Below are 21,113 nucleotides of genomic sequence, written 5' to 3' on the forward strand. Positions count from 1 at the left end.
CATTATTTTAAAGATCTTCCATCAGGCCACCCCTCAGTTTTTTTGCTGGGGAAAAGAACCCCAAGCTGTTCAGTATTTCCTGGTTATGAAGCCTCTAGATAAGTCCAACCACAGCTGGAAAACCCCCTACCACAGCTGGAAAACCCCCTACTACAGGTGGAAAGATAGCAGCAATCATAATAACAGAAAATGCTGGGAAAAAACTCAGCAGGTCTGGCAGCATCTGTGGAGGGAGCAACAGAGTTAACGTCTCAAGTCCGTATGACTCTTCTTCAGAGCTTTTGCTTTTATTACAACAATCATAAATACCAGAGTGTCTATGAGAGAGCTCTGCAGGCCATCAGTGATAATAGAGGGCACCATGGAATGCTTCAGCTCAGCCTCCAGCTCTTGAATCTTCTCCTTTGTTTCATAAATACTGTCTCGCAGTGACAACACCTGCTCCATGGCAGGCCACATCTCTTTTTTAGGTTTCAAGGGCTTCAAATTAGACTGTGCTTCTACAATTTAAATAAAAATAAGAGATTTGCATTTATATAGCACCTTTCACAACCCCAAAGGACTTTACAGGTAAATAACTAGTTGATTCTGTAATACAGGAAAAGCGGCAGCCAATTCGCCCCCAGCAAAGTCCCACAAGCAGCAATGGGATAATGACCAGATACCACTACTTCTTAGTTGATGGGTAAATATTGATCAGGACTTCAGGGACAATTTGTTTTTTCTTCACATGATCAGCAATGGCCACCTGAGACGCCTCCTTTTAAATCTCATTCGATAGAGAGAATAACATTATTACAGCAGTCACAGTTCTCATCGTTAAATTGTTCTAGGAAGTAGGTGAAAACCAAGCAATTGCCGTGTGTTAAATTAATATCAATTATTTTAAATACAAGCAATGTGTATGCAAAGCAAAGGAGCTACTTCTTCTGGTAGGGGAATCCGGAACAAAAGAGCACAATTCTAAAATTATAGCCAGATCAAACAGGTCCAAAATCAAGAAGCGGTTTTTTATTTTTTTACACAAAGAATAATAGAAATGTGGAACACGCTCCTGCAAAAGACTGTAATGCTGGGTCAATTTAAATTTTCAAGAATGTGATTCATAGGCATTTGTTGGGGAAGGGAAGTGGAACAAAGGTAGGTAAATGGAAGTTAGGTACTGATAAGCACCAATCCAATAGCAAACTCAAGTCTGAATTATCTCCTATTTCTACGTGCTGCAGCTGAACAGTGATTATGCAAATATTTCTGACAGTGTTTGTTCCAATCTACAGAATTTTATACCAAGACAGAGTGCTGCTTCTATATTTGATTTCCTTTCAGTGAATAAATCATTTTATTGTGAGTCACCCGGTAGGAATGGGCTGCAGCCAGGAAGAGGGGGGGAGAGAGGGGATTGTTCATTTGCCAGATTACCAAAGAATGCAGTCATGGGTAAATTCTGCTACAGGCACTCACATGAGGACTTCAATGGGGCAGCCTACAGGATAATGCTAATACGATGTACACTGAGATGTTTGGTACATTGGCTAGTCTGCTAGGCAGTCCCTTCTCACATTGAAAGAGCCTGGAGGAATCTGGCTGCAATGCGACACATTGATCATGCAGAGCTTGAAGCCCATGCTTTCGAGCATGGAAGTGGTGCCAGCTTTATGCCAGCACTTGTGGACCATGCCGTGATGCAGCATCTGGTTACGACTGTCTCAATTTCCATTGTATCACAGGAGGAAGCTAGCCAACCTCTGGGTGCTGTAATAGAAGCTTTGATGCAAGTCATGAGATCTATGCCTGCTACCATGCAAGCTGAGTACTGGCAGCCTGGTTTCAGATCTCAGTACTCAACGGGATATGCATTCTCTCACAACAGTCCAGCAATCTGTTCTCTAATAGATTGCTAAGTTTGGCTGTGTGGAGCATAAGACTGCTGTTCTCACTCACGATGACAGCACTCAGGCCCAGACCACTGCCAGTGTCCATGCTATTGCCCCTCAGCAAGCAAACCCAGACTGCTGCCATCATGCTGAGTTGTGCTAATGTTGCAGTTGTGGCTATGAGTATGGGTGTTACTCACTAAACCACTGTTTGTCATCCTTCTCTGATTGAGCAAGAAAGGGAATTAACCATGTTGCTGTTCAACAGGGGTCACATTTGAGTCAGATTGGGACTATGTTTATCAGAATATAATTCAGTTGTCAGGTTTCTAGTGAGTGAAGTTGAAGGGCCACCTTTTCAATTAAATAAGGAAAATAGTTCACCATTCGTTACCTTCTCTGCTCCTGTTCTCTCTGGCCCCTTTAAATGAGGATGCATTTAGATTGTGGGACTGCTTTTGCATAGTCTACCATGTTGTCCAACAGGATTTTGATGTTCATCTAACTTGTAGCGATCATGTCATCATGATACAAAATAATATCAATGAAACAAATGTGGGCGGTAGGATTCTCCGTTTCCTAGACTAAGTGTTGACGCCAAAGCAGAATTCATGGATTTTCACAATAGCAAAATTGGCACCACACCTGGACCCATTCCGATACTGTTAAGGGGCTAGCACTGGCGCCACGTGGAAAATAATTGATTCAAATGAGAAACAGTGCCAGATTTGCCGGTTTTGCGATTGACACTTAGGAGGCCGACAAGCTGCAGCCGTATATACACACTTTGAAGTGTTGGGTACTCTGCTACACAGACGAACCAACACGGTTGCGAATGGTACAACTCAGTTTTATTTCAAACATCTATTTACACTGGTAAACTATTCACGGAGGTTCGATCATGACCCTTGATTCTGTGGACCTATTCCTAATTCTATCTTGTAGTGGCACTCAGCACATGGTGGATGTCTGAGTGGCTTGTAATGAGCTCTGTGCCCTGAGCCGTCTCCTGCTCGAGTGCCCAGGAAGTGTAGTGTTCCCTGTTTTGTACTGTGTATGGTCTTGCCTGTGATTGGCTGTCGTGTTGTGTGTGTTGATTGGTCCGTTGATCTGTCCATCAGTATGTATGTATGTATGTGCTATGATGTTTACCTGAATATCATGACATCCCCCCTTTTTTTACAAGAACATGTGCCCACGTGGTCATAAATAGAGATGTGTACTGAGTGTAGCTAAATGTGTGTGGGGTGTGCAATATTTACAGCATGCACATGGGGCTAAACTATATACAAGGGGCGATGTCGGGTGCGACATAACAACGAGGTTGTACCATAAACAAAGAACGGGGAAATGTTGAACGACAAAACAAATTCCTGTAACGATAAGAACAGAAACATATTAACACAGTGGTAGTATGAGTTCAATGTACAAGCAGTCTCATAAGTCCAGTCTAGTAGGTGGGCGACGAATTCGGGTTGACCGCCTCAAGGGTAGGTCTGGAACCACCGGCTGAGGAATGGGCCTGGCCACGGGCGACGACGGAAGGGGCATGGTGGCAGGCAGCTCCACGAAGTCGATATCAGGAACAACAGGAGGGCGCGGTGTTGGTGTAAGGTCCTGTAGCAAGTGTGGAAGTAGGCGAAGAGCCCGGTGATTGCACCTACGAATGGATCCATCAGGCATGCGAACCAGGAACGAGCGGGGAGCCACGCGTCGGAGAACTTCGGCAGGTGCTGACCAGCCACCTTCTGATAGGTGGATGCGGACTTCGTCTTCAGGGGCCAGGGCGGGAAGATCAGTTGCCTGTGTGTCATATGCCCTCTTCTGGCGACCGTGCTGCTGTTGCATTCTGTGTAGTACCGGAGCATAGTTGGTTGTGAGTGCCAGAATGTAAGGCACAGTGGTCCTGAGGCCGTGACCCATCAACAGCTGGGCTGGTGAGAGGCCAGTGGCTAGTGGGGCCGAGCGATAGGCCAGCAGGACTAGGCAGAAATCCGATCCGGCATCAGCAGCCTTGCAGAGGGGCCGCTTGACAATGTGAATGCCCTTCTCCGCCTTGCCATTGGACTGGGGATGCAGAGGGCTGGACGTCACGTGTGTGAAACCATACGAGGCAGAAAAAGATGACCATTCCTGGCTGGCGAAACAGGGACCATTGTCCAACATGACAATCATCGGAATGCCGTGGCGAGCAAAGGTGTCTTTGCAGGCCCTTATGACAGCGGACGATGTCAAATCGTGCAGGCGTATGACCTCTGGATAGTTGGAAAAGTAGTCAATGATGATGACATAGTCCCTGCCGAGCACATGAAAGAGGTCCACACCCACCTTCACCCAGGGGGACGTCACCAGCTCATGGGGCAGAAGCGTCTCAGGAGGTTGCGCCGGTTGAAACCTTTGGCAGGTGGGGCAGTTGAGCACCATATTGGCAATGTCATCACTGATGCCCGGCCAGTATACCGCCTCTCGGGCCCTCCGTCTGCACTTCTCGACCCCCAGGTGGCCTTTGTGTAGTTGGTCGAGGACCAGCTTGTGCATGCTGTGCGGAATCACAATCCGGTCCAGCTTTAGAAGGACACCATCAATGACGGCCAAGTCGTCTCGGACATTGTAGAACTGCGGGCACTGCCCTTTCAGCCACCCTCCCGTCATGTGGCGCATCACGCGTTGTAGAAGGGGGTCAGCCGCAGTCTCTCGGCGAATACGGGCCAGACTGGAGTCGTCATCTGGCAGATTTGCCGATGTGAAAGCCACCTGCGCCTCGACCTGACAGACGAACCCCTCCGAATCTGGCGGCATGCTCACTGCTCCAGACAGGGCACCCGCAATGATAAGGTCCTTACCTGGGGTGTAGGTAAACCAGGGTGTACCTGGTTTAAGTAGGATGCGCTGGAGGCGAGGGGTCATCTCATTCAGGTCCTTATTTATGATGCTGACCAGGGGGCGGTGGTCAGTCTCAATGGTAAACCGGGGAGACCATACATGTAGTCATGGAACTTGTCCAACCCGGTTAGCAAGCCCAGGCACTCCTTTTCGATCTGCGCGTAGCGCTGTTCTGTGGGGGTCATGGCCCGCGAGGCATAGGCGACCGGGGCCCATGACGCAGTGTCATCCCGCTGTAGGAGCACCGCCCCAATGCCGGACTGGCTGGCATCAGTCGAGATTTTAGTGTCACGAGATGTGTCGAAAAACACCAATACCGATGCTGTGGTGAGCTTAAGTTTGAGCTCCTCCCATTCCTTCTGGTGTGCATGTAGCCACTGGAACTCCGTGGACTTCTTGACGAGGTGGCGCAGTGCTGTCGTGTGGGAGGCAAGGTTGGGAATGAACTTCCCCAGGAAGTTGACCATGCCTAGGAAGCGTAGCACTGCTTTCTTGTCTGCCGGCTGTGGCATGGCTGTAATGGCGCTCACCTCGTCTGCATCCGGACGGACCCCTGACCGGGAAATGTGGTCCCCCAGGAACTTCCGCTCGGTTTGGCCGAAAGAACACTTGGCTCGGTTGAGGCGCAGGCCGTTTTTGCGTATGCGCGCAAAGACGCGCTGGAGACGATAGATGTGCTCCTGTGGTGTGGTGGACCAGATAATGACATCGTCCACGTAGACGCGCATCCCATCGATGCCTTCCATCATCTGCTCCATGATCCTATGAAAGACCTCGGATGCCGAGATGATGCCAAATGGCATCCGGTTGTAGCAGAACCTGCCGAAAGGGGTGTTGAAGGTGCACAGCTTTCGGCTGGACGGATCCAGTTGGATCTGCCAAAAACCCTTCGAGGCATCCAGTTTCGTGAAGATTTTAGCCCGGGCCATTTCGCTTGTGATCTCTTCCTGTTTGGGTATGGGGTAGTGTTCCCTCATTATGTTGTTGTTGAGGTCTTTTGGATCAATGCAGATCCGGAGCTCGCCGGAGGGCTTCTTAACACATACCATGGAGCTGACCCATGGCGTGGGCTCCGTGACCCGGGATAGGACCCCTTGGTCCTGGAGATCCTGCAGCTGCTGCTTGAGGCGGTCTTTGAGTGGCGCTGGGACCCTGCAAGGTGCGTGAATGACCGGGGTGGCATCACACCATGGAGCTGACCCATGGCGTGGGCTCCGTGACCCGGGATAGGACCCCTTGGTCCTGGAGATCCTGCAGCTGCTGCTTGAGGCGGTCTTTGAGTGGCGCTGGGACCCTGCGAGGTGCGTGAATGACCGGGGTGGCGTCCGGTTTGAGCCGAATTCTGTCGGTGTAGGGCAGTGTTCCCATGCCCTCGAATGCCTCCTGGTTGTGGGTGAGGAGTGATTGGAGCTATGCGCTGAACTCTGCATCCGGGAAGTCAGACGTGCCGTCTGGAGAGAGAGAGAGTGGACTCGTTGCACGAGGTGGAGAGCCTTGCATGCCTGTGTGCCTAGCAGGGAGTCCTTCGATGATCCGACTATCTCCAATGAGAGTGTGGCCGTGTGTGTGTTGTGTGTCACCTGGAGCTGGCAGGATCCCATAGCCGGGATAACGTTCCCGTTGTAGTCGACCATCCTGCAACGGGACGGCCGAATTGGTGGTCTGACCTTCATGGCGTAGAAGGCTGACCATGCTATGAGGTTGGCGGAGGCGCCAGTGTCCAGAAGAAATGTTATCGGTGATTCATTGACCGTTAGGGTGGCACACCATTCATCACCCGGATTGATCGTGTTAACTTGCACCGGCTGGTGGGTCCTGGCTGGAGACATTCGGTTCCCATCAATGACCACAACACGGAAGGCGTCCCGGTCGTCTGTGTCACTGGTCTGGATATCGTCTGGGCACGACTCGTAATAAGGAGGCTGAATGGTCTGCACGTCCCTGCGAGGTTGTCGGAGTTGGGGAACATTGACAGGTTGAGCTGCTCGACAGCAAGCAGCGTAGTGGCCCACCTTGCCACAGCGGAGGCATTGCCGGGTTCTTGCGGGACATTGCCGCTTTAAATGTGCGGCTCCACAGTTGCCGCACGTCGTGACGTCATGGCGTTAGTTGCGCCACTGCGCATGCACAGTTCGGTCTTGCGTCGAGCGCGCCTGCGCATCACGTCCCTCAGTGTTGCTGTAGTTTTTGGCGCGCACAAGCGCGGGAGGCCTCGAAAAGCGCACAAAATGGCCGCCCTCGTCCGGGCCACGGGCCGGGAGGAACTCGATCGCCTGGACCCGTTCGGCCTCGTAGGGCGCCTGCCTCGCTGATCCGGCCGCGTAGGACCCCTGCCGCGCCGATTCGGCCGCCTGAAATTGGGTATAGCGGCTAGTCGCGTTTTCGTGCAGGACACAGGCTTCGATTGCGGAGGCTAAGGTGAGGCCTTTTATTTTTAAGAGCTGCTGGTGTAGGGTGCCCGAGGTGACCCCAAAAACGATCTGGTCCCAAATCATGGAATCGGAAGTGGTGTCGTAACCGCAGGACTGCGCGAGGATGCGGAGATGCGTAAGGAATGACTGAAAGGGCTCATCCTTACCTTGCAGGTGCTGCTGGAAGAGATACCTCTCGAAGCTCTCGTTGACCTCAACGTTGAAGTGTTGGTCGAGCTTGAGAAGGACCGTCTTGTATTTGGTCTTGTCCTCGCCTTCCACGAACACCAGGGAGTTGTAGACATGGATGGCGTGTGACCTGCCGTGGTGAGGAGGATGGCGATCTTTCTGGTGTCCGAGGCGCTTTCCTTTTCGTTGGCTTCCAGAAAGAGCTGGAAGCGCTGTTTGAACGGCTTCCAATTAACGCCGAGGTGTCCAGCGACTTGCAGCGGCTGCGGTGTGTTGACGGTGTCCATGGCGCAGGATGGCAGATTCCGGAGGATTTGTAGGTAGGTACCAAAGTCACTCCTGGTACTATGAAGTGTTGGGTACTCTGCCACACAGACGAACCAACACGGTTGTGAATGGTACAACGTAGTTTTATTTCAAACATCTATTTACACTGGTAAACTGTTGGGTTCGATCATGACCCTTGATTCTGTGGACCTATTCCTAATTCTTTTTTTTTATTAATATATTTTATTTAAAATTTTTGGCCAACCATAACAGTACATTGTGTATCTTTTACACAGTAATATAACAATATAAATAACAATAGCCAGTTTTTTAAACAAGAAATAAATAATATATAAACATCAAAATTAAAAAACAAAACTAAATGGCAACTGCCTTGTCCCAAATAAATACTCTCCAAAAATACAATTCAGCAGTCCAGTATACAATTACCTATAACAACCTATACATATTATACTTATACACTAACATCCCTGAGAGTCCTTCTGGTTCCTCCCCACCCCCCCCCCTCCCCCCCTGGGTTGCTGCTGCTGTCTTCTTCTTTTCCATTCCCTCTATCTTTCTGTGAGGTATTCGACGAACGGTTGCCACCGCCTGGTGAACCCTTGAGCCGATCCCCTTAGGACAAACTTAATCCGTTCCAGCTTTATAAACCCTGCCATGTCATTTATCCAGGTCTCCACACCCGGGGGCTTGGCTTCCTTCCACATCAACAGTCTCCTGCGCCGGGCTACTAGGGACGCAAAGGCCAAAACATCAGCCTCTTTCGCCTCCTGCACTCCCGGCTCTTCTGCAACCCCGAATATAGCCAACCCCCAGCTTGGTTCGACCTGGACCCCCACCACCTTCGAAAGCACCTTTGTCACCCCCACCCAAAACCCCTGTAGTGCCGGACATGACCAGAACATGTGGGTGTGATTCGCTGGGCTTCTCGAGCATCTCACACACCTATCCTCTACTCCAAAAACTTTACTGAGCCGTGCTCCAGTCATATGCGCCCTGTGTAACACCTTAAATTGTATCAGGCTTAGCCTGGCACACGAGGACGATGAGTTTACCCTACTTAGGGCATCAGCCCACAGCCCCTCCTCAATCTCCTCCCCCAGCTCTTCTTCCCATTTCCCTTTCAGCTCATCTACCATAATCTCCCCCTCGTCCCTCATTTCCCTATATATGTCTGATACCTTACCATCCCCCACCCATGTCTTTGAGATCACTCTGTCCTGCACCTCCTGCGTCGGGAGCTGCAGGAATTCCCTCACCTGTTGCCTCGCAAAAGCCCTCAGTTGCATATACCGGAATGCATTCCCTTGGGGCAAACCATATTTTTCGGTCAGCGCTCCCAGACTTGCAAACGTCCCATCTACAAACAGATCTCTCAATTGTGTTACTCCTGCTCTTTGCCATGTTCCAAATCCCCCATCCATTCTCCCCGGAGCAAACCTATGGTTATTTCTTATCGGGGACCACACCGAGGCTCCAGTCTTTCCCCTATGCCGTCTCCACTGCCCCCAAATTTTCAGAGTAGCCACCACCACCAGGCTTGTGGTGTATTTCTTCGGTGAGAACAGCAACGGCGCCGTCACCATAGCTTGTAGGCTAGTCCCCCTGCAGGACGCCCTCTCCAATCTCTTCCACACCGCTCCCTCCTCTTCTCCCATTCACTTACATACCATTGAGATATTGGCAGCCCAGTAGTACTCACTTAGGCTCGGTAGTGCCAGCCCCCCCCTATCCCTACTACGCTGCAAAAATCCCTTCTTCACTCTCGGGGTCTTCCCGGCCCACATAAAACTCATGATACTCTTCTCAATCCTTTTGAAAAAAGCCTTTCTGATCACCACCGGGAGGCACTGAAACACAAAGAGGAATCTCGGGAGGACCACCATTTTAACTGCCTGCACCCTCCCTGCCAGTGACAGGGATACCATGTCCCATCTCTTGAAGTCCTCCTCCATCTGTTCCACCAACCGCGTTAAATTTAACCTATGCAATGTACCCCAATTCTTGGCTATCTGGATCCCCAAGTAGCGAAAGTCCCTTGTTACCTTCCTCAGCGGTAAGTCCTCTATTTCTCTGCTCTGCTCCCCTGGATGCACCACAAACAACTCACTTTTCCCCATGTTCAGTTTATATCCTGAAAATTCTCCAAACTCTAAGTATCCGCATTATCTCTGGCATCCCCTCCGCCGGGTCCGCCACATACAACAACAAATCGTCCGCATACAGAGATACCCGGTGTTCTTCTCCCCCCCTGAGTACTCCCCTCCACTTCCTGGAACCCCTCAATGCTATTGCCAGGGGCTCAATCGCCAGTGCAAACAATAATGGGGACAGAGGACATCCCTGCCTCGTCCCTCTATGGAGCCGAAAATACGCAGACCCCCGTCCATTCGTGACCACGCTCGCCATCGGGGCCCTATACAGCAGCTGTGCCCATCTAATATACTCACCTCCAAAGCCAAATCTCCTCAACACCTCCCACAAATAATCCCACTCCACTCTATCAAATGCTTTCTCGGCATCCATCGCCACCACTATCTCCGCTTCCCCCTCTGGTGGGGGCATCATCATTACCCCTAGCAGCCTCCGTATATTCGTATTCAGCTGTCTCCCCTTCACAAACCCAGTTTGGTCCTCATGGACCAACCCCGGGACACAATCCTCTATCCTCATTGCCATTACCTTGGCCAAAATCTTAACGTCTACGTTCAGGAGGGAAATAGGCCTATAGGACCCGCATTGCAGCGGGTCTTTTTCCTTCGTTAGGAGAAGCGATATCGTTGCCTCTGACATAGTCGGGGGCAGCTGTCCCCTTTCCCTCGCCTCATTAAAGGTTCTCATCAGTAGCGGGGCGAGCAAGTCCACATATTTCCTGTAAAATTCAACTGGCAATCCATCCGGTCCCGGGGCCTTCCCCGCCTGCATGCTCCTAATTCCTTTCACTACTTCCTCCATTTCGATCTGTGCTCCCAGTCCCACCCTCTCCTGCTCCTCCACCTTAGGAAATTCCAGCTGGTCCAGAAAACACATCATTCTCTCCTTCCCATCCGGGGGCTGAGCTTCATATAATCTTCCATAAAATGCCTTGAACACTCCATTCACTCTCTCCGTTCCCCGCTCCATCTCTCCCTCCTCATCCCTCACTCCCCCTATTTCCCTCGCTGCTCCCCTTTTCCTCAATTGGTGGGACAGCAACCTGCTCGCCTTCTCCCCATATTCGTACTGTACACCCTGGGCCTTCCTCCACTGTGCCTCTGCAGTACCCGTTGTCAGCAAATCAAATTCTACGTGTAGCCTTTGCCTTTCCCTGTACAGTCCCTCCTCCGGTGCCTCCGCATATTGCCTGTCCACCCTCAGAAGTTCTTGCAGCAACCGCTCCCGTTCCCTACTCTCCTGCTTTCCTTTATGTGCCCTGATTGATATCAGCTCCCCTCTAACCACTGCCTTCAGCGCCTCCCAGACCACTCCCACCTAGACCTCCCCATTATCATTGAGTTCCAAGTACTTTTCAATACACCCCCTCACCCTTAGACACACACCCTCATCCGCCATTAGTCCCATGTCCATTCTCCAGGGTGGACGCCGTTCTTTTTCCTCCCCTATCTCCAAGTCCACCCAGTGTGGAGCGTGATCCGAAATAGCTATAGCCGTATACTCCGTCCCCCTCACCTTCGGGATCAACGCCCTTCCCAAAACAAAAAAGTCTATTCGCGAATAAACTTTGTGGACATAGGAGAAAAACGAAAACTCCTTACTCCTAGGTCTGCTAAATCTCCATGGGTCTACTCCTCCCATCTGCTTCATAAAGTCTTTAAGCACCTTGGCTGCTGCCGGCCTCCTTCCAGTCCTGGACCTCGATCTGTCCAGCCCTGGTTCCAGCACCGTGTTAAAATCTCCACCCATTACCAACTTCCCCACCTCTAGGTCTGGGATACGTCCTAACATGCGCCTCATAAAGTTGGCATCATCCCAGTTCGGGGCATATACGTTCACTAAGACCACCGCCTTCCCCTGTAATTTGCCACTCACCATCACGTATCTGCCCCCACTATCCGCCACTATGGTCTTTGCCTCAAACATTACCCGCTTCCCCACTAGTATAGCCACCCCCCTGTTTTTCGCATCTAGCCCCGAATGAAACACCTGCCCCACCCATCCTTTGCGTAGTCTAACCTGGTCTATCAGTTTCAAATGCGTCTCCTGTAACATAACCACATCTGCCTTAAGTTTCTTAAGGTGTGCGAGTACCCGTGCCCTCTTTATCGGCCCGTTCAGCCCTCTCACATTCCACGTGATCAGCTGGGTTGGGGGGCTCTTTACCCCCCCCCCCTTGTCGATTAGCCATCCCCTTTTATCCAGCTCCTCACCCGGTTCCCACGCAGCTGTGTCCCCCCCAGGCGGTGCCCTCCCGCCCCGCCCACCCCACCCCATACCAGCTCCCCCTTCTCCCCAGCAGCAGCAACCCAGTAAATCCCCCCTCCCACCCACCCCGCTAGATCCCCCACTAGCGTAGTTACACCCCCCATGTTGCTCCCAGAAGTCAGCAAACTCTGGCCGACCTCGGCTTCCCCCCGTGACCTCGGCTCGCACCGTGCGACGCCCCCTCCTTCCTGCTTCCCTATTCCCGCCATAATTATCATAGCGCGGGAACAAAGCCCGCGCTTCCCTTTTGGCCCCACCCCCAATGGCCAACGCCCCCAGCTCCTCCACCTCCCTTCCTCCCTCCCCCACAACCTGTGGAAGAGAGAAAAGTTACCGGGTCGCAGGATTAACAACATAAAAATTATCTCTCCCCCCTTTTTCCCCCCTCTTCGCCCCCCATATTCGCCCCACCACTTTGTCTCAAACGTTCTTTTTTAATAACCCGCTTATTCCAATTTCTCTTCAACAATAAATGTCCACGCCTCCTCCGCCGTTTCAAAGTAGTGGTGCTTCCCTTGATATGTGACCCACAGTCTTGCCGGCTGCAGCATTCCAAATTTAATCTTCTTTTTATGAAGCACCGCCTTGGCCCGATTAAAGCTCGCCCTCCTTCTCGCCACCTCCGCACTCCAGTCTTGATATACGCGGATCACCGCGTTCTCCCACCTACTGCTCCGAGTTTTCTTTGCCCACCTGAGGACCATCTCTCTGTCCTTAAAACGGAGGAATCTCACCACTATGGCTCTGGGAATTTCTCCTGCTCTCGGTCCTCGCGCCATCACTCGGTATGCTCCCTCCACCTCCAACGGACCCGTCGGGGCCTCCGCTCCCATTAACGAATGCAGCATCGTGCTCACATATGCCCCGACGTCCGCCCCTTCTGCACCTTCAGGAAGACCAAGAATCCTTAAATTCTTCCTCCTCGCATTATTCTCCAGCACCTCCAGCCTTTCTACACATCGTTTATGGTGTGCCTCGTGCATCTCCGTTTTCACCACCTGGCCCTGTATATCGTCCTCGTTCTCGGCAGCCTTTGCCTTCACGACCAGAAGCTCCCACTCCTGGGTCTTTTGCTCATCTTTTAGCCCTTCAATCGCCTGTAATATCGGGGCCAACAGCTGCTTCTTCATCTCCTTTTTAAGCTCCTCCACGCAGCGTTTCAAAAACTCGTGTTGTTCAGGGCCCCATATTAAACTGCCACCTTCCGACACCATCTTGGTTATTGCTTGCCTTCCTTGCCGCTGCTCTAAAGGATCCACCGCAATCCGGCCACTTTCCTCTCCTTTTTCCATCCGTATCCAGGGGGGATTCCCTTCTGGTTTACCGCACAGTGCTTTTAGCCGTTAAAATTGCCGTTGGGGCTCTTATTAAGAGCCCAAAGGTCCGTTCCACCGGGAGCTGCCAAAACGTGCGACTTAGCTGGTCATCGCCGCACCCGGAAGTCTCCCTATTCCTAATTCTATCGTGTAGTGGCACTCAGCACATGGTGGATGTCTGAGTGGCTTGTCATGAGCTCTGTGCCCTGAGCCGTCTCCTGCTCGAGTGCCCAGGAAGTGTCGTGTTCCCTGTTTTGTACTGTGTATGCTCTTGCCTGTGATTGGCTGTCGTGTTGTGTGTGTTGATTGGTCCGTTGATCTGTCCATCAGTATGTATGTATGTATGTGCTATGATGTTTACCTGAATATCGTGACACACTTCACTCTCCACACACACACCATCCAAAGCCAGCAAGGAGAATGGTACCCTGTTTCACCGACGGCGAGCTGGAGACCATCCTGGAAGCCATGAAGGAGAGGTGGATGACCCGGTACTCGGGCGCAGGAAGAAGGCTGCCAGCTGCCGCCGTTCGTTGTGCCTGGGAGCAGGAGGCAGAGGCTCCATTCCATCTGGGAGCTGTCTCTCCAATATGCATACAGGCTCTGTGCTTGCTTGCTTTCCTAACATTGTCCACAGTTCCCTACATTCTTTGCGAGCGTCCATTTTGTATTCTGGAAGTGGCCATCCCAGATGGCTACACTCCCCCCAAACCCGGCGGGCAGCCGAATCCACACCGTGCTCCACATGCCGACACCCATACCGGCCGCCATGGCCGTGTGCCATGGCCACTGAGGCCACTAGCTGCCCCACCCCCTGACCGCATGAGTCGGACTGCCTAACACTGTCGTTTTCTGTCTCCACCAACCCCCTCTTCTCCGGCCAGGAGAAGCCCGCGCACAACCGCCGGAAGCGGGAGAAGACTGGAGGGGGACCACCGGACCTGCGGCTCCTCACCGTGGCCGAGCAGAGGATCCTGGACGACAGGCCAGACAATGTGAGGTTGACCCCGCCTAGTTGCAGTTCCCCATGTCAAGTGTGCCAAGCTCCAACACCAACCCCACACCACCCTCACCCTACAGCACCCCCCGGCCCACCGTCTAATCATGTGTCTTGACCCCCCCCCCCCCAAATGGGCACCTGAAAGCAGCTCGGACGGCAGCCCTCCGCCCAAGATTCAGGAGACCCCCAGCGCTCGAGTCGGAGCATGGCACTGACTTTCCGTCACAGCTATCTCCAACACCCGCCACCATCCCAGAGACACTCACCTCAGTTGGGCATGTTAGTGAAGAGGCTCCTGGGACACTATCTGGTACGCACCGGTACAGCAGATGGAGGTAGGAACACCCGAGGGGCCGGAAGGTCGGAGGGCGGGCTGACCCAAGGAACGCGCTGCTATCAGGACGGGCCTCAAACTTCTGGAAGAAACAGTCCCATTGATTGTGGAAATGCAGTCGCTACATGAGGGGTTGTCGGCCAGCATCCAGGACCTGCAGGTGCAGTTGGAGGAGTCCAACCAAGTGCAGCACTAGGAGGTGGTGCCGACAATGGGTGTCACCCAGGCCAACATCGCATGGGTGGCGTCCGTGGTGGAGGCATTGGGGGCAACGGATTTGGCTATGGATCAGCATGTCCAAGGCCTGGGGCATTCTGTGCAGGTGCTGGCTGAGGCCCAGGACAGGGTTGTTGCCTCACAAGTAATCATGTCCCAGAGCCCCCTGGAAATTGCAGCGGCGCTCCTGATCGTGGCCCAGTTACTGATGTGACACAGATCCAAAAGGTGGTGGCACAGTCACAGCATGATGTGGCGCAATCTCAGATGGGGATGGCCCACTCCCTGTGCTCCATGGCCTCGAGCATGCAGACCCTGTACGAGACCTCATCGGTGGCTGGCACTATCAGTGGCCTCTGGCCCTGGCACCCGTCCTTGATGCCAATGGTACCGTCAGCTGGCACTGCCCTCATCAGGCATATGCACTGTGGCCCTCGTAGGGGCTACTGTGGGTGTTACCCTGGGTGGGCCTCTGGTGGGTGGCCGCCAGGTGGTAGGGGCATCCATACGGCCGGTGTCACTCTACAGAACCAGGGGCCTAGGTGGGTGGTCAGTGGGTGCACAGCAAGGTAATAATAATAATAATAATCTTTCTATTGTCACAAGTAGACTTACATTAATACTATAATGAAGTTACTGTGAAAAGCCCCTAGTCGCCACCTTCTGGCACCTGTTTGGGTACACAGAGGGAGAATTCAGAATTCTCAGCTGGTACGGGCTTCTGGCCTTGTTCTGCATCGCAAACCAGCTGTCTAGCCCATTGAGCTAAACCAGATGGCCACGGTAATGGCGGTCCATGCCTGGGCACCGCCCCAGTCCCTTGGGGGGGTCACCCCAGCCACTTGGCCTATTCCCTCCCTCCCCACCTTCCCCGGCCCTGGCAGAGACCCCCCCAGCCTACCTCTGCCAGCCTTGCCAGTGTCCAGCCCACAGTCGCTCCTCTCTCTGTGTCCTATCTCCTCTCTCTTCCTTCATCAGCCACCACTCCGGTTTCACGATTTTTGAAAGCACAAGTGAACTGCGCCACCGAGAACTCGGTCCATTGGAGGAGGTGAATCGCGGAGGCCCCGGAGAATACCAGGTCGGGCCTGCTAATGATATGTAAATGGTGTTTACTGTACATGCGTTCCAATACGCTTTGGCGCCGCTGTCAAGGGGACGGAGAATCGTGATTTGCCTTCAAATCGGCGCCCGCTGCGATTTTGGAGTCAGAACCTATTCTCCGCTCAATCGGCATCGGCAAACGGAGAATCCTGCCCGTGATATTTCAAAAATAGATTTGAGATTTTGAACCAACGGTATTCAAGACCGATAGGCTCACTGCTAAAGCCAAGAGGACAGTTTCAAAAGAGTTCTGCAATCCAGGTGCATTCCACAAAGCAAACCTACTGTACACACTCTCAAAGGGTGGTGACAATCTGTTAACTGAAGAATTTGGTTTATGACTATGCTTCAGTTTATTTTTTTTTAAAACACATATATTTAGGAGTAAACTACCTCTATCTTGTCAGAATTGATATTCAATGAGACTCGGGGTGAAAAGACAACTAACAAATCTCTACGTTTGGTTTTTGCTCTCTAATTCTTGCCTTGCTTATTTTCTGTCGCCCACCATTTTCAAACACAATGTCCAGACACATAGACCATTAGCCCATGGCCAATCTTATGTAATCTTTTCTTTTTGCGCAAAAGTGCTCTACTCCTTTCAATCATTTGTTTCAACAGACCTATTAAGATGAAGGCTGCGCACATTTGGATGTTGTAGCACCACCTCAGCTTGCCAAAATTACATATTTCAACCCTAATTGGCAACCATGCAGCACTATCCATCACTCACGTGCCTCAACTATTTGTGCTGTCAACTACCAGCTGCACAAAACAAAGTTCTTTAGTTAGCACCCTGTGTCACAAGATTCCCCAACAAAACTTTGAGAGCAATCAGACCACTTTTCTTCCAAAAATCAGCCCTGTTTTCACAATGCTTCATAGAGTAGTCCCACAGATTTAAAGGCATCATCATCTGTGCAGGTATTTTTTTATCGGAAGATGTGCCACGTTGTCCATGTCAAAAGTCATACATATTCAAATCTTGGCAACTTCAGCTTCGTAACACAGGTTTCAGTGGTGCTCTGAAGCCAAACTATTTGACTTATATTTTAATTTCAACTTTAAATCTAGGTTCAATTCCAACCTTGGGTGACTGTGTGGAGTTTGTGTGGTGGTATGTATTAGGGGTAATGTGGTACCTGTGAAGCCGAGAGGCTATTGGCTGACAGGTCCTGGGTCCTGGTTTGTTCTGCCGACTTCTGGCTCCGCCCTGAAGGCGGAGTATAAGAGCTCGAGCTTCTCCCCGCAGCCTCATTCTGTTGCTGAGCTGCTGGGGACAAGTCTCGCTTAATAAAGCCTAGATCGACTTCATCGCTTCTCGTCTCGCGTAAGTCATTGTGCGCTACAATTTGCACATTTTCCCAGTGTCTACATGGGTTTCTCACGGGTGCTCCGGTTTCCTCCCACAGTCCACAAATGCACAGGTTAGGTAGATTTGCCTTCTAAATTGTTCCTTAGCTTCCAAAGGTTTGGTGGGGCTATGAAATTACAGGGATAGGGCAGGTGAGTGGACCTAGGTAAGGTGCATTTTTGGAGGGACGTCATAGACTCAATGGGCCAAATGGCCTCCTTCTGTACTGTAGGGATTCTATGATATGAAAAGAGCATCTCATTCCCCACAGCTGTAAGTATAAATAACAGCACCTCCCACCATTCATCCTATGTTTTACCTGAGTGAGATTGCCAAGTTTACAAAAACATCTTCCAAGCTATTGGTGGTTTTGTATAATTGTAGTTTTGATAATTAATAGTTTTATTTACTTACAGTAACAAAGAAAACTTAAACATACAATAAAATTGGAAAAATAATCACGGTTCAGATGGCGGGTGAATACTTGCATTCAAGTAGGATCTTTTCACATCAAGATTTCAAAAGAACACACAATGGAGGTCATTTTGACTTTGGCCTTAGTGTACAACAGGTGATATCGGATCTCTCAAGTTTCATTTTGACTTCAATAAAAATTAAAATCAGTAGCGTGTGCAACAGGCGACTATGCTGGTTTACACTATCAGCTAAATTTAAAATGATCCCCATTAAGTTAATGTCATGGCAATCAAATTTGCTGAGTATCTATTAAGTTAATGAAAAATAAAGAATGGGATCCAAGTTTTTTTTAAAAGTAAATTTTCAATCAAAACAATTCCATAATTTATAGAATAGATTTTTGGAATTCCAAATGCAGGTCCATATAACTGGATCCTTTTATATTTCCAGGTTATTGGTTCCAGGTCAACCTAAGGTTAGCAACACTACTTAAACAACTAACTCTGAGGCAAAACTTACCTTGCTGCTTAGATAGAGGCTCAGCTTTGGAAAGTTCAATCTCAAGTTCATTCCTTACCCTAAACAAGAAATACGTTTAGCAGGCATGAGGACTACATGGAACTAGAGAAACAACATGAGATGTGATTTTACCTTTTATAAACCCACATTGCTCCCACCATTTTCCATACCAACCATCTCTACATCACTGGACCTCTGAACTGTCCATCAACCTGAATGACCTCAGCTGGTAAATGGTGGCTACGTGCTAAATAGTTATTAACCAACAGCTGGTAAATCAGAGTGCTGGCATTCAATGCATTTCAATCTGATACAAAAACAGAAAATACTGGACATTTCAGCAGGTCTGTCAGCCTCTGTGGAGAGAGAAGGGAGCTAACGTTTTGAGTCTGGATGACTCTTTTCTAATCTAATAGGTAGCAGCTCATGAAACACAAAGTTTTGTCTGTCTAGGCTGTTTTGACTGGTCAGTTTAATGGGCAGGTCTGTTGGTGAGCAGTGTTTGACCCACGTGGAGATATGTAGGGTGTGCAAAGGAATCAAGCATGAGATGCATATGCGTCTGCCAATGGTTGACGGGGGCAGTGGTGGGTTGGTGGAAAATAAAAACAATATTATTCTGTGAGGGATGGGTACGGGTTGACGGGAGAGATAGGAGAGCTGGATGAGATGACAAATATTTGATACAACTTATTATTCGAAAGGTATTCTTTGTGCTGAAAAATGAAGATACACTAGATTTGAAAGAAAAAGCTTTAGAAACTCTGACAGGTGAATTAAAGGACTTATTAGCATTGATTCCATAGACATAGAAGTTGATACCTTCAGATTTCCTAACTCCACTGGCCATGCCACTGCACAAAATTAGACATAGGAAGCAGCAGTTCTAATTTTGTCACAAAACGTGAAGCCTAAACGTGGATTTGGTCATGAAACAAGATTGGTGTTTAGGAAGTTGTTTTCTTTAATAATAGATGCTGAAATTATTACACTCGGATTTCAAGGAAATGGAGAGCTAAATGTTCCTCTGGGCTGCACACTGACCCATGTGTAACTTCACAAGGCATTTTTGTCTTTTTACACAGGGATCAGCTTCACAGTGCAGTTTGCATCAGAATGTATAAGAAGTATGGGTGTCGAGTTGGGTCAGCTAGAAGGCTGACCTCAGTTTGCCAGCATGTATCCTAAGTCCCAGTTGTATTGAAGGCTGTTAGGCACTCCAGTCCTCACCCCCTCGCAATCCCTGCCCCAACCCCAAACACTCCCCATGCGGCCCCCATTCCAACTCACACTTCCCCCATCCAGTTCCATTGAAAGAGTTCTTAGATCTGTCCTTATTATGCATGCTTGGCTGAGAGCTCAGATTCATAAAAAGATTTTCTCAGCAGGAGGTTCGGATAGCTGGAGAGAATTGTTAACATTGAATGTTTGGGCAGCATGGTGGCGCAGTGGATTAGCCCTGCTGCCTCACGGCGCCGAGGTCCCAGGTTCAATCCCAGCTTTGGGTCACTGTCCATGTGGAGTTTGCACATTCTCCCCGTGTTTGCGTGGGTTTCGCCCCCACAACCCAAAAATGTGCAGGGTAGGTGGATTGCTCACGCTAAATTACCCCTTAATTGGAAAAAATGAATTGGGCACTCTAAATTTTTTTTAAAACATTGCATGTTTGACATCTTTAAGTGGTTATAATAAATTGTGCTTTCTGGGACCTCTTTTGTCAATGTCTATTATGTGAAATGTTTGAAGCCTCTGATCTTGATACTTTAATTAGATGTCTTATAAAGTTGTAGGAACAACAGACTGCTTCAAAAGGAAAATTGTGGATGGGTGTGAGTTCTTTCGAAACAGTTCCACACATGCCAATATTACCATATGATTCATTGGTTCTGTACATAATGTATATTGGGTTAATGGGCATGGTGGGGGCCCCCAAGGATGATATGAGGGGCTAAGGGGGATTGGATGAATGGCATGAGTTGTCATGGAGGTATGAGGGGCAATGGAAGATGCATTGGTGTCATGTGTTGGCATTGAGGGGCATGGGCAAGACCTTTAGAACTTACCTTTCAAAAGGTTTCTGAGTCCAAACTATGATTCACAGCTCCTCTGACGTGCTGTGAACTACGATTGATGAAAAAACTGGCCTGTTAGCATAAAAATTAGGGGTGGTAGGAGATGCTTATCTTCACAATGGAGCTGGCAAGGTTGAGACTGCAGGGTTCGGGTTCGCTACCCGCATCCTTATCCCGTGCTAGTGAAAATTGAGGCGGCAGGAATTCCAGAATCAGGTCCTGCCTGCCATTTAAGCGCCAAAATGTACCCCTGCACCTAATTGAAAATTCAGGCAAGAGTGTTTATTCCTTGAATAATATTGAACCCCATCAGATGTAAACTTACCTTCTCAACTCAGGAGAATAATGTTCCCAATTAAACTTACATTTCTATGACTACAAACAAGTCACAAGATCAGACTCTTGACAAAACGTGTTTATGTTCCATGTGTTTTATACGTGGACATACTGCAGCTTTTCTCTAGAGTAAGAAGTTTTGATTCTATTAAAGTCTGGTGAAATAGTAACTAGAAATCCTGCATTAAAGATACTAATTTGGTTGCAAATCTTTTGTAAGTCTCTCTCTTTGTTTTAAAGAGTTTAACATATTGCACACTTGCTTACTGACCTAGACACCGCCTCATATGGTAATGGAGTTGAGATTAGTAGGTTAAATAATCTCCATTAATTTACACTGTTCAAACTGTAAAGTACAAAGAGATTAGAGACTGCAAA

The 21,113-nt window shown here is 49.8% G+C and overlaps 1 protein-coding gene across 3 annotated transcripts in view; it reads right to left on the reverse strand.

Moving 5' to 3' along the window:
• The window catches only part of LOC140419881 (uncharacterized protein C6orf118-like), a 147,200-nt gene that overhangs the window by 12,886 nt on the left and 113,201 nt on the right, over positions 1-21,113 (reverse strand). For all 3 annotated transcript variants that reach the window (XM_072503935.1, XM_072503927.1, XM_072503931.1), the window contains exons 6-7: positions 18,328-18,386; positions 310-500 (exon numbers count right to left, since the gene is read on the reverse strand). In XM_072503935.1, the coding sequence (XP_072360036.1) occupies positions 310-500; positions 18,328-18,386 (250 nt within the window). The remainder of the gene's footprint in view (positions 1-309; positions 501-18,327; positions 18,387-21,113) is intronic.

This window comes from Scyliorhinus torazame, chromosome 1 (genome assembly GCF_047496885.1).
Source record: "Scyliorhinus torazame isolate Kashiwa2021f chromosome 1, sScyTor2.1, whole genome shotgun sequence".
Classification (NCBI taxonomy): Eukaryota; Metazoa; Chordata; class Chondrichthyes; order Carcharhiniformes; family Scyliorhinidae; genus Scyliorhinus; species Scyliorhinus torazame.